The sequence below is a fragment of the Malurus melanocephalus genome, unplaced genomic scaffold, assembly GCF_030028575.1.
Source record: "Malurus melanocephalus ecotype Western Australia unplaced genomic scaffold, MMel_1.1 scaffold_370, whole genome shotgun sequence".
NCBI lineage: Eukaryota > Metazoa > Chordata > Aves > Passeriformes > Maluridae > Malurus > Malurus melanocephalus.
Window position 1 is genome coordinate 687,971 of NW_026623602.1, and position 17,559 is coordinate 705,529.

Below are 17,559 nucleotides of genomic sequence, written 5' to 3' on the forward strand. Positions count from 1 at the left end.
AAAAAAAAAAGAAAGAACAAAAGGTATGAAAGTGCTGTTTGCTCCCTTCCTCTCCTGCTGAGCTGAGAGGTCTTTCCCTTGGGGCAATGGTGGTGGCCCTGGACTGATGCCCAGGCAGCATCAAATCCTTGGAGCTGATGCAGTGTGGAAGTTTGTGTGCCATCAGAGGAGTGGGTACCAAGTCAAAATGTGGTTAAAATCTTCATTTTCTTGGCCAGAAGGCTTGAGAGGAAACCAAAAACCAACTTTCAGCCTCCAGTGTTACACACTTCTCCTTCATAAGGAATTYCAGTTACTTTCCCATCCTTTTTTCCCATAGGAAAGTGAACCTTGTATCCATCAGTAGGCTAAAAATTTTACTTAATACTTTTTTACTCTATATAACTTCATGTTGTTTGTGATTTTTTTTTTCAACAAAAGTTTTTRCTATGAAAACTAGAAGTGCTTCTTCAAGGGTTAAGTTGGGGATTTCCAAAACATTTTCTGGTCACTGATGTTGCTGGGTTATTCARTGTGTACTGTCATTGTAGCAGTTTTAATAAACTCTGGTCCTGATAAATGTTTGTCTTTGGTATTGTTTCCAAGGAATCATAAACAACCAAACATACTGACTACCAAGCTTGGAATTTCTAGGACTGGATACSAAATGTTGGATTTTTTCAAAGGATAAGAGATTAAATGAGGGTGGTGTGAGCAAAAGCTTAGATTGTACTTTTATAATGCTTTTAAAACTTTATTTTAAACTGTCCCATAGTCCTAAAACTTTTAAGTGCTGTGCTGTCAGTAAAGTTGCACTTTAGGTGTATAATTTATAAAAAGCACGAAAACCAGCACCAAAAGTGTTTAGCACCACTGAGTGGTAAGGTACAAACCTGGATGTCAACTTTGTCATAATCCAACTTGGAATTACAAAACTAAAMCAATGTGTGTGTCTGTGGAATCAAMGGGTTAGATTGCCTGTAGCATTGCTTGTTTTCACTGCATCGCCCTGTGGAGATAATGTGTAACATAAATTWAACTAATAGTGGATTTGGACAACTTCCTTTTTCTGTCAGAAAACAGTACATGGCCATAAAAAGGGCAGTGGAGTATTTATCAGTCTGGGAAGGGGAAGCAGGTGATGTCATCAAGTCTCTGTAAACAAATTTCAGCTCAGGTTTAAGCTTTTGTTGATGTTTTKGGGTTCTTGAAACATTTGTTCAGCTCCTCTCTCTGAGAAAGCCTGGTAATTGACTTTGAAAACTTTGGAAAACTTTAAAAATGCTTCTTGGTAATGAGGATCCAGGGCATAGCTCAGGGTTGCTGGGACAGTTCTGGTGCTTCCATTATGAAATACAAAGTGAGTGGGCAGGRATTGAGTGGTGGGGTTTGGCACCACTTTGCTTACGTGCACATTTTTAATTCTCCTGGTTCCTCAAAGCACTGAGATCGAGTTTCCAACTTGCTGTTAATAAAGGAGAAAAACCAAACCTGAAAAAGACAGATTAGTTCACTGAGCCTAATTGGAAAAGCATTTCATTAGAACGGGTCAAAAACCCAGTCAAAGGGGTCTGGCAATCACGGTGTAATGGCACATCAGGGAGTGCTTCTCACTAAGTACGGTCTACCCGTTCCTTAATTAAAATGAAAATGATTTAAACTGCTATTACATTCCTTTGCTGTTTGTTTAACATTGTTAATAAAGATATCTAATTGTTGGAAAATTGACAAGTTGTCTAATAAAARATTGCTCTGAAAAATAGCTCTAATAACTGGGGTCTGAGCATTTGGGACTTTTTAATGATGTCTTTCAAAATCTTYTGTCATTTGAATTCTTTCATGAGATGCCTTTTCCTTGTTGCTGGACTAAATTCCAGATGGGAAAAAAAAGTGGCTTTGCTGGAAAATACCTTCACAGGTAGGCTTGTTAGACAAGGAATTAGTCTGTTAAGCGGAGAGTGAAAAACCAGAGGCAAGTCTTGGGAGGAATTTTAAAAATTGCTGAGCACAAGTCCTTGGCAAGTGTTAGAACTGCGTGCAGGAGCTGGGAGCTGACAGGAGGCGATGCTGAGGATGGATTCCATGACAGCTCCGCTCACTGCAGTCACCAACAACTGTTTGCTGCAATATATTTCCCTTCTATTGCAGGGTCAGAGGATTACAGGAGCAAATTCACYGGGAAGTGCTTCATGGACCTGGTGTGTCCCGAGAAGTGTCGCTGCGAGGGGACGATCGTGGACTGCTCCAACCAAAAGCTGACGCGGCTGCCGGCGCACCTTCCCGAGTACACCACTGACCTGTGAGTGCCTCTGCCGGGGTGATTGGCTGCACATGCTGCCTCTCCTCGCTTTGAAAGGCTGCTGAAGGGACTCACACAATTGAAGGCACCTCCTGCTTTCATCCCAGTGTGAAAATGGGGAAGTTAATTTTATTTCAGCTGTAGCACACCTCTCATTTCCTCAGCCACCTTTGGGGATGAGAAAGGAGCTGGGGCCCCATGCACCGGCCATGTGTCCTCAAGTCCTGTCCTGGCCCAAGCTGTGTCCTTCCTTTCTAGTCTACCCTGGAGTCCTCTGTCCTTGCACCTGCTCATTTTTATTTAATTTAGTTAATGGTTTTAACCATTTGAGTAATTCTGGTATCAGGAGCTCATGCCATCTCAGTATTGCCTGCTATTCGGGTGCAACAGCTCTCACTAAAACGAATGTAACTTCAAGACATTTGAGTATGAAAAAACGTTTTTATTGCTTAGCAACTGAAGATTCTGGCTCTTATTTGGCATTAGTAGCCCTTTCAAACAGAATTTTCTCTTTTTGAGTTAGTATTGTATTTATTCTGTTTAAATTCCCATAAAAATTATTGACCTGAAGTTCAGAAAAAATATGAGCAGCATCCAGAAACACAGCAAAGACTCCACGTAGCAAAATGTATCTCTGTGCAGAGAAAGAATTTTGCATCCCAAGCCTGCCAAGACAGGGGCCTTCACATTAATTTTGAAGATCAGTAGGCTTTTAAGGGAWAGGACCTGAAATCAGAGGCCTTGTGGTTACATGGACCATGACTTCAACTGCGTGTCTCATGTAGCAGAACACACAGGAGAGACTCAGTCATGCAAATGGGGTTTGTGTGCAGGAATGAGGTCAGTAATTCTTCATCCCCTGCCCTGGACGATGGAGGGACTCTGACTCTGTCCTTTGGCATTACACTCCTCAAGGCATCCCAAGCTTTCACTGGAGATTGTTCTCTGTCCCTTTTCCTTCAAAGATAAACTCTTTTAAGTGCAGGAGTCCGAGGGAGATGGCAAAGAGTGCCTGGCTTAGCAAAGGTCATGGTTCTCTGTGTTGCAGCCCTGAATGTCACAGGGATGTATCTGTGATGTCTGTGAAGCATTAAATATCTCTTTGTTTGTTCCTCTCAGGCGTTTGAATGACAATGATATTTCTGTTTTGGAAGCAATTGGACTCTTCAAGAAATTGCCCAACCTCAGGAAAATGTAAGTCTGAGTYGCTTGTTGGAATACACACTGCCTTTTAAGAAGGAAGGAGGAAGAGATGATTTTTTAATGGTCTATTACTGCAGTAGTAGAAAAAATTTCTTTWATGTGAGTTTAACAAGACTGAATGAGTTGCCTGTAAGATGGACAGGCACAGTTAAACCACACTGACAGATGAAGATACCTAGGCTGACATTCCAGTGGGGTTTTTAAGCTGCATTTCTTACTCTTCCACTCACAGAGACCAACAGGAATTCTGTCCCAGAGTTTATTCAGATGGGTGCTTATTGCTAGAGATGATGATGGCATTTAGCATTTTGGTATTGTCTCTCAAATGTATGTTGTGTCTCCAACTGGTGTGATTGTTTCCAATAGCCAGATGAAAGTGATATTACAAGATATGGATGATGGCAACTTCTGGTGATCATTATTGGTTTAGAGAGGAGAATAAATTAGCAAACTTAGAGATCAGTCATTCAAATAAATCCATGTAATTCTGTTGGTAACCCTGGCACGGTGCAATGTATATATTTAATAAGAGCAGTGCTTTGGAAAGAGAATAATATGTTAGATACCTCCTGATAGGCTTCAACATGGATCCTTCTTAAGGAAGGGTAGTTTTAACCCTATGGACCCACTGCCAGTGTCTCATTTAACGATTTACTTTTAGTAGGATTTTATTGTTTGGATCAAACTAATTTAGGGAACCCAACCAATTTGTTCTGTATTCATTTCACACGTTTTTTACCATCTGGAGCTTCCTGGCCATTTGAATCCATGTGAGATCTCAGGGGGYTTTGGAGACAACTGCAGAGGGATTCTTTTGTCAGTTTTATTTCTGCCAGAGTTTCAGATGCAGCATTCAGGTTTGGGGTGGGGTTGTGTTTGTGTAAGGACAGACCACCAGACTCGGGGAGCTAATCATAAACATTTGCCTCATGTTTTATGAATGATCAATAATTTGTAACTACAGTGCACTCAAAAAAGGCCGTTGACATGGTTAAGTGTTCTGTTCCCTGTGTAAGTAGATAGTAAACAGGAATGAAAAATGCATGCTGTATAAAAGTACACACAAACTGGAAAGCATCTGTCCTCATCAAACCTTCGGGATTTATGGTTTTTGGAATAATTTCTTTTGTTTTATTTAAAACTTACAGTGGGGAAGTGCAGGGGTGTCCTTGCTGTCCCCATCGATCACTCCGAGGGAGGGATGCCTCCACAGGGGCTGGATTTTGGGCACAAATCCAGCATGAAACCATTGTGAGAGCTTTTCTAAGAGTTTGTTTCCTGTGAAACAGAAGAATCTTTTATCTGTCCTTGGCAGCTGCTGAGAGCTGAGGTGTGCAGGAGCAGATCAAACTCATGGCAAAAAGCAGCTGCACCCTGCACATCACAAGAAGTGTCTTGTGCTGGGTTTTACTGGCAGCCTCCAAGCAGAGGCTCTTTAGGAAATCTTTGATAACTGATCTCATTKCTTTTGTTCTACCTGATGCTCTAAAGAAGTTTCTCCATTTTAAWTAAAGGGATTTTCTGAAAAAGGTGATTTTTCCTATAAACAGACAAATGTTTCAGCCACAACTTTACTCAGCAGCTTGGTCCTTAARAAGCCAGATTAAACTTCTTTTCATGTTTCTTCCCTTTTGTGCAAAGAAGAGGTTCCCAGGAGGAAACAAACAAACAAACAAAACCTCTTTCCTTCCAAGTTATGATTTGGCTTTTACCAGGGCAAATCCTTCTGCCAGTGAAGGGCCCCTCTCCCCCTGCAGGAGGGAAATGTGGGGGATGCCATGGATTACATGGGATTGCTGCTGCTGCTGGTCCCAAAGCAGCAGCTCTGTGGGGCAGGAATGTGATCTGCATTGGGTCTCACTGCTGTTATTAGACAGGKAGAATATTGATCACATCCCCATTTTTTAGTGTGTAAGGGGCAAGGAACTTAATTATTATTTTGATTGACAATATTGGCTCTGTCTCATCATACATTCCTTGTCTGTTCAAGTGTTAAAGGCAAACAGCAGGTGGAGGAATCTGGCTGGAAATTGAATTGGTTCCTAGGCTTAAGAAAACAGCTTAGAGCTTTGCAGTGGCAGGCCATTAGCCTAAATCATATATTTTAATTCTTTTTTTCCTTTATTTTTTTCTCTGCAATACTTTTTTTTTCTTGAAATGATTCTGAGTATCTGTAATATGGATATCTGAAGGGTATTTGAATGTTTGTCCCCTGGTTGTCCTTCACTTGAGTTTAGGACTAGTGACCGATCCATGCCAAGGAACTTTGCAAACAAAGTTCATTTTGGAGTGCCATGGTTCCATTGTGGTAAGTAAAGCTCCAGCAGAACTCCAGAGAGAGACAAACATGAAAAAAAAGAGAAATGTCAGACCACCTTTGCAATAGGTGGTGGTGCCAACACCACCTCTAATACTCAATTAGCTGTTGTGGTGCAATTTTTCTGTAAATATTCCTCCTAAGCTGAACCTTATTGTATGACCTGTCAGYCCAGGATTTAACACATTTTAATGCAAAACAAAATTGAATTCTTGATACAGAAATTTAAAGGTCAGAGATACATAATGCAATGTGATGCCACATTGTAGTTAGGAATTAAATTGCTAAGATTACCCTGCTGGTTTTTAAAAGGTTAACATAACTGCATGTGCCTTTAAAAAAAATCAACTTAAATAATTAGCTGCAAAATCCCACATACATAATGCTATTTCCATAACTTAAATTTTAATCATCTTTAATGCTTTTTACAGTAGAATAAAAAGCTTGGTGTAGGTTCATCTGGACAGATCTATTACAATCCAAAAGTAATTTACTGGGTTCTCCAGTGAACTGTTTTGCTTTCTTGGTGTTCCTAACAAATTGCCTTGCCTGATCTTGCAAGTAAAGGGAAAGCTGAAGTGTCTGCACGCTGAAGTCCCATCACAGTAACTTCAGGCTCCAAGGACTGTTGCTGATATTGTGCAGGGTGCTCAGCAATGAGTGCTTTGAATCTGCTTGAAGTGCAGGAGAAATACAAGGATGCATTCGTGAGCTCTTTGAGAGTGTGAGCAGCCCCAGGACTCGGAATTTTGGGGTGTCCTATCCCCAGGAGACGGAAAGGCTCCAGGATCTGCTGTCCTCCAGCCCTGGGAGCTGGAAGCTTCTGCCTTTCACAGGGGATTGTGTTCCCAGTGGGAGATCTCATTTGGCTCAGCAAGGTCTCTCACCAGGCAAGGAGAGGGGAGACATCAGCGTTCACAGGTGAAATTCTGCCTTTTGTGGAAGGGAGCAGCTCTCATCATCCAACAACTACCAAATTCAGCATGAAGCAAACACTGGGAGCCCCACCCCGCCCTGGCAMTACCTCAAGTTGTCCATCAGAGAAAAGATCTTGGAGTGCCTGGGGACCCTGTGGCAGTGGGAGCCTGGAGGGCTCTCCTGGCCATGTTCAGTGTCCAGAAGCCCCTGGCTGTGGTGCTCTGTGGGAGCACAGAGAAAGCCTTGCTTGTTCCAGTGGGATATGCCATCTCTGGAGCATTCCCCCTCCCCTGTGCCCACAGGAGATCAGTGGCACTGCCCTTTCCCACTGAGGTCCCAACAGCTGCTGCTGCAGGGAAAAAWCTCAGCAAGGAGCTCCCATTGCAGATGGAGCAGTGAGCTGCCAGGCTTCATGTGCTGCTGGGGACAAAGGGGACTCACCTCTTCTCTTGAGAACAAGAGCAGTAAAAAATATTTACCTCAGAACCTGAAAGGGTCATCTGACAGTTCATTCAGTTAAGCCTTGCCAGAGCTACAAAGTGAACATTCAATGTGGTCTTTATGATCAGAAGTGTCAGCTGTCTTGCCAATAGCTGGTACTGCCAGCCCACCTCTAGCACATAATTGCCTTTGGAGGCTTAATTTGGCTTTTTCTGCTAGATTGACTCGTGTGGAGTGTCAGACCAGGATCTGAACATTTCACATGTGAAATAAAATTGAATCGTGATAAAGTTTGCAGGCTAGAAGTCAGTTTCCAAACCAGAGTATCAAGTTTCTTGGGGAGGCAGGAGTTGTTTCTGCCTTTGGAAACAGCTGTTACCTGTTGTTCTTTCCCCTGAGCATGAATTTTGCCACGGCAAATGAGGTTGCAGTCATCTGTCGCTGGTTACACAGAAACAGAGTTTATTTTCTGGAAATGATGTTGCAGAAATTTATTTCTGTGCGCTCTGTGGCATTTGGGCTCACGGTGTTTTTTACAGCTCTGCTCTGCTGGGTGACTGTGGGAGCGTCACTGGGTGCAATTCACTGCCTGCCTGTGGTATTTAAGGCTTTCAGTGCCATCCAGGTCGCACTTTAAACCCAGCCAGACTGTTGGTAAAGGCTGTAAAACCCTCTCAGCATCCTCCAGAGYGATGCAGCAGCGTTGGGCTTTCCCTCCCCACGCGTGTTTAAAGATTCCAGTCACATCAGCAGCAGACAGGAGTGTTCTGGGGAAACCCCGCTCAAAGCAGGCTGGTTTTGTGATAAAGCTGCAAGGGTGGAGGTGAGACCAGGCAGATCCTTCATTGTTGGCTGGATGTTGTCATCTGCCATTGTTTTTGTTGCCTTCTGATATGGGAAACTCTAATTRAGGAAGGAAAATCAGAAAATCCAGGCTGGCAGAACATCTGCTTTGACAAAACTCCAAGCAGGATTGCAGGGCAGCATCGTCTTTACCTATKTGTTATTTCTGAACTTGTCCTTTCCCTGCCTTGCAACTTTGATTTCACTACAGCATTTAATCTTGGATTTTCCGGTCTTTTGCATGGGAAAGGTGTTTATAATTGGCCTGGGCTGCACAATTTTCCACGGATGGGGAGGTGTGTCAGTAACACAGAGTGGGGAGCTGGAATGCTGACACTGACCCAGCAGCTACAGCAGGGTGAACGCTTCTTTTAAGTTTTAATGTAATCCATTTTGTTCTGCGTTGAAGTTACGAGGTCAACAAAAATAATATTATTGTAAACTTTAGCCATAAAGGAAATAAAATGCACCTGAAAAGTGAGCTGTGTGAACAGTTTCACCTTGATAGCTTCTTGAGCTCTTCATTTCCTATTCACAGCCCCTCACAAAGTAGACCCAGGCTTTCTGAAAGTTTATTTTGACCTCTTACCCAAAATAAAAATCTGGAAACAGGATTAAATGTTATCACCAGGGTAAATCAAGGAGTCCTTATGGGAACAGTACACCTTCATGAGTGACCAGGTTGACTGTAGCTCCCATTTGGGTCCTGCCAGAGGGCCAAAGAATCTCAAAACTCAGCTTCTTTCCCACTCTCTTCCAGTATTTCAAGAAGAATTCCTTGCAGAAGCTCAGTRTTGCAAGAGGATGGGGCTTTTCTATAGTGGGAGTTTGCTGTCAGTAGGTTTTTTTCTGATAAAAACATTCCTTGTCAAGTGTGATGATCACATATAAAAGATCTTTTTAGGGCTGGGAAGGATGGAGTTAGAGGTTTGTGAGTTGCAAACCAGGCAAAGGTTTCAATGTTTTCATTTTTTWAGCTTTATATCAGCTGAACTATTTTTCCTGATAACTCTAGACTGAAAAGTATATAATTTCTCATGTTTATTATTCTAGCTGTTCAGACTTCAGGAGGAAACTTTGGTTTTTGTTTTTTTGGGGGTTTTTTGTGACTGGATGTTGTCATCTACCTTTTTTTTTGTTGCCTTCTGATATGGGAAACTCTAATTGAGGAGGACAAATAAGAAGATCCAGGCTGGCAGAACATCTGCTTTGACARAACTCCAAGCAGGATTGCAGSGCAGCATCGTCTTTACCTATTTGTTATTTTTGAGCTTATCCTTTCCCTGCCTTGCAACTTTGATTTCACCACAGCATTTAATCTTGCTTTTTCAAATCTTTTGCATGGGAAAGGTATTTATAATTGGCTTTTTCGGAGTCTGCTGGCATATTTATGGGTAATTTTGTGTTGCTGAAAAGATCAGGCATTATTAACTCAAATGAGGAAAGTTTTCTATCTGCCGAAGTCCTTTGGCAGCAATTAAAATTCAGATGTTTGCACTGTATAAAGGTGCCAATTCCTTTGCAGGTTGTGGCCAGCCTTTGTCTCCAATATTTGCTCTTTTTTGCCTTCAGTATCTCATAGACCATTAAAATTGCCCTCATGTTTTAATACATGTTGCTAAATATCCTTTAAATGGTAAAAAGTAACTAATAAAACTTTATAACTACAAGTGTAGGTCAGTTTGCAATCTGCAAAGCCTTTGTCTATTATAGTAACTCATCCTCCCTTCCCACCATGAATATTTTCTCACTTATTTGTTCATTTTTGTGCAAATATGCATCGTGGCATGATCTTTACCAGGAGGGGGATCTTTGGGAGCATTTATTTATGCCAGCATTCAAAAGAGATGCTGAGCTATAAACATTTCCACTAGAGAAATAGCTGAGCCCCAAAATTAAATGCATATGTCAGAATATCCTCCCTTGACTCGCTTTGACACTGAACATAAACTCTTCATGTGAGCCTTAGCACAAAGYACTAAACTTCTGGAAAGAGAAATCTGCATGTAAGTATTTCTATATGTTTTTATGTTATTTTTGGCTGATTGCTGGCRTGCTCCTATTCTTTCTGATCACAAGAAAGCACAAGAGGTGATGGGCCACATGCTGGAGGGCCCACTCTCTGACAGTTGTTCAGCAGACATAAACCAGTGTACTCCAGTTTCCCACATGAAACGTATTTCCAAGGCTCTTTTTTTTTTTTTTTTCTTTTATTTTATTAAGTGATGACTTCTGAAAAGAGCAAGACCCACATTATTTCTGTCTGAGGCCAAGCTGTCCTCTTTCCATGTCTTCTGTCAACTTTTATCCCAGTAAGGYTGCCAGCTCTTCTGAGCAGAGTAGCCCAGGTGTTAATCTGATACCTTGTCATTTGTTTTATATCACCTGGAATTGGATTTTGGAACTATTACTCATGCTGTGCCTGTAGTGGGATCTTTTCTGCAATAATGTGCTATTCTGTGTGAGTAATGGTGCTGGAATTTAGCATCTTCTTGGGAGCAAGAACATGTCTTGTACTATCTACAGCTTTTTGTTGCGSATAGTAAAACAAAGAACAATGTTTCCTGTCATAAACCCCAACAAATAGAATTATTCATCATAATCTATACAGAGCATCATGGGAGATACTTGAAGGACTGAGGCTCAAAGTTTTAATGTGCTTAAGGTCTTCTATATAAATGTTTTAAATAATTAAATGCCATTTATTTTTATGCATCTCTGATGGCACTTTTATCATTCAGAAATTGTCTGTTCACTGGGRTTTTCACAAATATGAAATATTCAAAAGATTAATTTTGCATTTCAGGAGAACTTCATTCGACTTTGTAGATCAAAGTTTTCTAATATTGATCTAAAAGCAAACATCTTGAGACCGTATAGGCAGRGTAAATATTTAGATAATAATGGCAGTGCATTTCAGTGGCTGTGAATTGACAATTAGGAGACACTCATTTCCTTTTGAGGGGTGGGTTTTTTAAGTGCCTGGGAGTTCGTAAGTGCACATGCTAAAGTTTGTATCAGATATGTGGAGTAAATAAAAGTGGTCCATATTTCAATGTGTGACACTGTTTCGGTTGTAATAACATTAATTGACTCTGGCCAGATGARCAGAATCCCAAGCATTGTCTGTAACTTCACAGGCATGAATCAGATGTAAGAAAATTCTCCTTATTGTATTCTGAGACAGGTATAAGAAGGAACTACATGAGAGGTTAAAAGCTGGTAATTGTATTAATTTAAATAGTCTTGATCCATCTGATATAACTGTGATTTTGATGAGTGCAAGGGAACTGTTTGTGAGTACAGCAGGAACACGTTTGAACTTCTGGATGCTCTCCTTGCAGAATGAGTGTGTCTCCAGATAACCCTAAAAGGCACAAATCCTTCCTATCCTCCAGTGGGATGATGTATATTTGGAATAAAACTGCTAATTTTCTCCTCGTGCTTGGCTGTGTCCTTGCAGAAACCTGAGCAACAACAAGATCAAGGAGATCCGAGAAGGCGCGTTTGACGGAGCGTCGGGAGTGCAGGAGCTGATCCTGACGGAGAACCAGCTGGAATCCGTGCACGGGCGGATGTTCCGGGGCCTCTCGGGGCTCAAAACACTGTGAGTGCACAGCCCTGGCTCTGCTCCGAGCTCAGGGCCAGTAGTGCCTGCTGAAATAACTCTTATTAGGGTATTTAGGCATTATTCGGTGAATCCCTTATTAGTTATATCTCTTATTAGCTGTATTTCTTATAAAGTATATCTCTTATTAGCTATATCTCTTACAAGGTATATCTCTTATTAGCTGTATCTCTTACAAGGTATATCTCTTATTAGGTATATCTGCAGCCCTCTCTTGAGGGTTTCAATATCTCTCTGGTCCTGGGCAGGTTTGAGATTTTTCTGCTATTTTTGTAAAACAGGTTTCCATGAGTTTCAGRACTAACGTGATGGTGAGCCTGTGGTGTGTTAAATCTGTCTTCCAGTCATTRAAGTCTTTTATTATTTGGTTGTTTCCTGTTCAAACAAGGCATGCAGGAGCATATTTGCTGTCCCTTTGTTCATCCTCCCACTCCTCCACCCAAATTGGAACTGTKCTGTAGAACAAAAGCACTTGACTAGGTGGGGCTGGCAGTAAATAGACTCTAGCAATCAAAATACAATTAAAATCTGMAATTTATTCATTAGCAAAAGATACTTCTTATGTTGCAAGGTATCATGRCACAATTAGTTCAGTCCTTACTCAAGTGTAAAAAGAAATTCAAGTTTAATTTCAAGGACTTCGTTCTATAATGACAATATGGAACTTTTGCTGTTTCATTAACATTTTTTGTGGTTACGGCCATCTGTTCTTTAATTTAATGTATGCACTTTACTAAGGGATTTGAAAATATTGCCCATAGATATTAAATTAATTTTTATACTGTAAAGCAGCCTGTGGCAGTGCTCCTAAACAAAATTCAGCATTTTTTAATAAAAAGATGCTTAAYATTCAAGCTATCCTGCTGACCTGACCTACATTTCCCCCAGCTGATGAAGCAGTCTAAATATACCCAGCATGATGTGAAGATTTGTGAGTATAAGTTTTCTTTCAGGAAGGGCACAYAGTGCATGGTGAACCATGATATGAAACCAAAGGGTTTGGCTTGAGGGACATATATTGTTATCCATTAATTGACTTTCTTTCAGCATTAAAATAGAAATCTTTTGCAAAGAGGCTGCATTCATCAGGGTCATGATCCAGCTTTTAAAATACTGTATGTTCCTGAAATGTAATAAATAACTGTACAAGAGATATTGGCATTCCAATTCCTCCATCCCATCCTGCAGTTCTCCTGCCTGACACGTTCCACGCAGGGTAGGGGAAAGCTTTCCTGCTGCTACCAAGCCATGAGGGCCTTATTCTCTCATTTCCTGACCATTCCTTTTAGAGCCAGTGGTCCTGGCCTGGCAAAGGTGTGTCTCTGTGCCCTGTGAGCCCTTCCTGATGCAGTTTCTCCCCAGCTGCAATCCCAAAATCACAGAGCCYGCAGTGCCTGTGGTGGTGGCTGCACAGAGAGCGGTGGTGCAGGGGCAGCTCAGTGTTCAGCCTCAGACACTCAATGTTTGTGGGGACGCTGTGATTTTTTTTCCCAGCCATGTCTAAACCCTCTTCAGTGATTTTCTGGTAGCTATTGATGTAGCATTTCAATGCCCAACTGGCAGATACCAATCTGAGATTTAAATCSAGACTCCTAAGGGAGTCTCAATTTCCATTGTTCACTGCCTGAATTTGATACCAAGGAGTTGACCTTCCTCAATTTGGAGCTGCATGTATTTTGTGGAGTGTGCTTTAATTACTGAAYAGTTTTTCACCTAAGCAGGAGTATCACAACAGTGCAGTGATGTTTACAGACCCAGATATTGATTGGCATGCAATGTAACAAATACACACGAGCCTTTTTTGCAATGGAGTGAAACAAGATAGTCCAGTCTTTCAGATTAATTGGTCTTTATTGTTGAGTTCATTGTTACCATAACAACTCAGAGAGATTAATCTTCCAAAACACAGCACTGATTCATCTGGTACAAGCACCAAGCAAAGATCATTTTATAGCATGATTACTGGGTTTTGTCTTCACGATTAATGATGGTAATGATATTCAAGAGCTTGTGCAGGYCTGGAAATCTTCCCTAAGATATTCCTTGATTTTTGATGAGGTTACTGTTTCCCTTCCATGCTTTTCCAGTGTGGTTTACAAAAAAAACACCCACGGTAGGAGCAGAARTAATGCAGTTAATATTGTTGCTGTCACACACTTCTGGCAGTCTTTCTCAATTGATCTCTGAAATACATCTCAACTTACTCTCAGATATTTATTAAATTGAGCCTTTAGATTTTATTTCAGGTTTGTCACTAGTCATAATTTTAATTGCATATTGCTTTCAGATGTGCAGCTCCCATCAGCCTCTAACGCTGTGTGGAAGAGATGTATTTTAAATTCATGAGCCCATGTTTACATGAATCCAGCCCTCCTCTAGCTGAGTTCTAATTCAGCATTCARTAAAAGCAGAGTGCTTTCCAAAGCATCTGTCGATGCCCTTGGTAAAGCACCTCYTATCCTGAAATTCTACCCCCTCCCAGTGGTTCCTAATGCCCTGTTTTAATCCTTGCAGGATGCTGAGGAGCAACTCCATCAGCTGTATAAACAACGACACCTTTGCTGGCCTGAGCTCAGTGAGGCTCCTTTCTCTGTACGACAATCACATCAGCACCATCACCCCTGGAGCCTTCAGCACCTTGGTCTCTCTGTCTACAATGTGAGTTACCTTTTAATGGCATGAACGTCTCATGGGGCCCTTCTTCTGTCCTTTCCTTTAAAAACACCACATTGCAGTTTATGTGGAAAACCTCACCTAGGGAAAGAAAACTCCATCCTACTGAAATCACAGGTTTGGAGGATACAAGATGTGATTTAAAAAAAAAAAAAAGCAGAAATTTAATTGTTTGAGCTGGAGTGGCTGAAAACATGTGGAGGTTGCCAGCCTCAGGCAGCATGACTGTCTTTTTTGCTGTATCATAGCCCAGTGCTACGTGCAGGGGAAGGTCATGTAAAATCACTTCTGCAGATTCAAAGGGTGCAGCTTGTCACACACTTCAGCTCCCTGAAGCTGCTTTGGTGTCAGTGGAGTCTGATTTTTTAAGAACAGCTTTATTGGATTTCAGTTAAATTAGTTAAATATCAGAAGTCTAGTAGCTAATTCTTAGATTTTCAGACCATCTAAAGATGACAAAGTACTCAAGTCTTACTGAATGTGAATTTGAAAATCCCAACCTAAACTTTCTTTTAGTTCTCATACACTTCTCAGTCATTCTTTGAAGTATTCCCCATGCTTCTTAAGCACTTTTAAATGCTTTTTTAGTGTGCCCATTTTAATAAATTACAGACTGATAAATATGGAAAGAAAGTCTGCCTTTTGTTCCCRGCTGTGAGAGGGAACCCTGGTGTTGCTGTTAATGGAAGTTGTCTGTCCCAAAAATTCAGCCTAATTGTCCAGTCAAAATAAACTCTCAGAGCTATTGCATTTCAGGTTTGGAAAGTACTCTCCATCATATCTGGGTGAAGAAAGAGGTGTTGACTCTCAGCTGTTTTGTTGCTCACACTTTCCTTTTGCTGTTACAACTTTTCACCAGTAAATCAATTATCATTTTGGCATTAGCTCCAAGCAGCRTAAGAAGCACGGAATTTTCTTTCCATTCGCGTTGTGTAGTCCCAAGAGTCTCCTTGAAACTGATGGACAAAGRGAGAAACACAACCAGGTTGTTTTTATTGACTGTTTTTGAGTMTCTGGTCAAAGCAAGTGGCACTTGCTGAAAGTTTGTAGTCACCGTGCTGTGGGCAGTGCCTGCCTGCTCCTCTCAGCTGTCTCTGTGCTTCCTTCCATGCTCCCTTTGTGCTGGCACTCTCTGAATCACTCTGTGAAGTCCCTATCTTGCTTGCATAGAATTGTCTTTGACATATTTTGTTAGAAAATAGCTAATTTTCTTTYTTTCAGCTGCAGAAAAAGATCGTTGCGCTTTCTAGCGAGAGCAATTAAAGCTGCTGCTAATTAGGCTGCGCTGCTTTGGCACTGATTTATAATCCTGTTGGTTCCTTGCTGTGTCTTGATGGAAAAGTTTGTTCTTGGACACATTTTCATTCTGTGTTTGATCTACAGTCAGAAAAGGTGTGGTTTTGACTTCTTTAGGCACTGGTTTGAGGCCATGGTGATTGTTGACATATAATGCAGAATTCAGCTGTGTTCATTTCCCAGCTCCATTGTAGGTGGATGTATTGAATGTCAACACCACTGAAGTTGGATAGTGTGACTGCTTTTCCTGTTCAACCCACACTTTGGGAGCTAATCAAGTATTGTGATGACTTATTTTTACATTTATTAGTGGGAGACAAACATTCACGGAAAATTCCATTTCCATTTTTATACTGGCATATTTACAGCACTTGAAGAATATTGCTCCTTTTRCTCTTACTCTTTCTGAGTCAATCCCATTGATATTCTCAAAACATGGACAGCTCTGGAAATAATACCCTGACTAATGATTTTCAGTAGAGGAAGAACATCTATTTTGTAGAAAAAAAATAGCTTTTTTAAATTTGTTATTAATCCAAATGGGTACTGTAGCATCTTAAGTGTGCTTGCACKTCTTCATACAGAGAATTCAGTCATGTCTTTTAGTCCTTACACAGTCAAGGGCACAGATTTGCAGGCAGGACTGGTTTTCCGTGGATTATTATTGAAATAACTGCATGAAGCTAATGCCAGAATGACATGTAACTATTATTGTATAAACTTAACCTGAATTCCAGAATATATTTGCAACCTGATTTCAAAACCATCCAGATGTGTTTCAGCATATTTTTCTAGCAGGTCACTAGAATCCATTTAAATAGTTAATATTCTATGACTTCTTTGCAATTTTGAAGAGGCACTTGTAGTAGGATATGCATATTTCATTCCTCAAGACTTCTATTTCCCCTTGATTTTTAAAATATGTCCATGTCCTTGAGTAAACACTTCTGAATTTAATGCTAGTACAAAATCTCTGCTAGGAGTTTGATTGCTGTATTTCTGTCTGAGTGGGTAAATCATGATTGTRTGTGTAGGAACTCTGATTATTAATGATGAATTTTTACATCAATTTTTCTGCCCRACATTACTGTTCCTGATTTGAGAACTAACTCCACTTGAATAGTCAGATTCCACAGGAAAGCTTTTGCATATAATTACCCTTTCCAGACTTTTMATTTCATTTCAAGTCAAGCAGGGAATCTCTTTACCCATGTGATGCTTTAAGGAGAGCTTTCATTTTACATTTTTATCTAAAGTTGCATCACAGTCTTGTGGAAAGAGCATGTATGAAGGGACATGTGTGAACTTCATTCTGCACTAAAGCTAAAAATCACTGCTCTACAGTTTAGAAAAGGATAAAATCTACACACTGCTAAAGTAGCAGAAGGACGTGGAATTGCTGACAAATTTCTCCTTTTGCCTGGAGTGGTTTGAATTTCTAAATGGTAGATTTGTTTCTTTATTAATTTTATCTGTAAGAACCTATTTCTTTCTTACTTCCTAACAAAAAGCATAATCCAACTTGCAACCTAAAGATTCTAAAATCTTGACATTGTACATCATACCTCCAGTATGAYTGCATTAAACATTTACATAAAACCTGTGTTTGCCAAGAAGAAAAGGAGGCTTTGGGGATGTAGTACATTAAGCCAAAGCAATCTCTCCTCTCTAGACAAGGATAATCAGTATTTTTTTGGATATGGAGCATACTGCAGATTGAATGTTTGTGGAAGTTTTTGATACATCTTTGTAAGGGTCTCTCTAGATGTGCAAAACGTCCTGGTCTCTCTAGATGTGCAAAACGTCCTTTATCCTCAGAGCTGCTGGTTTTCCAGAAACCTGATTATACACACCTGCTGTTTGTTTCCAGCTGTGGATTATTTAATTCTGAGGATTCTGTCATGGCAGTAGCTCTGTGGATATGATCTCACCCTCTTCCATCAGTGGAACAAACGCCTTTGA

The 17,559-nt window shown here is 40.7% G+C and overlaps 1 protein-coding gene across 1 annotated transcript in view; it reads left to right on the top strand.

The window, feature by feature from the left end:
* The window catches only part of LOC130580903 (slit homolog 3 protein-like), a 397,748-nt gene that overhangs the window by 351,915 nt on the left and 28,274 nt on the right, over window positions 1-17,559 (top strand). The window contains exons 15-18 of the mRNA XM_057378685.1: window positions 2,128-2,278; window positions 3,398-3,472; window positions 11,464-11,607; window positions 14,143-14,286. Of these exons, the coding sequence (XP_057234668.1) occupies window positions 2,128-2,278; window positions 3,398-3,472; window positions 11,464-11,607; window positions 14,143-14,286 (514 nt within the window). The remainder of the gene's footprint in view (window positions 1-2,127; window positions 2,279-3,397; window positions 3,473-11,463; window positions 11,608-14,142; window positions 14,287-17,559) is intronic.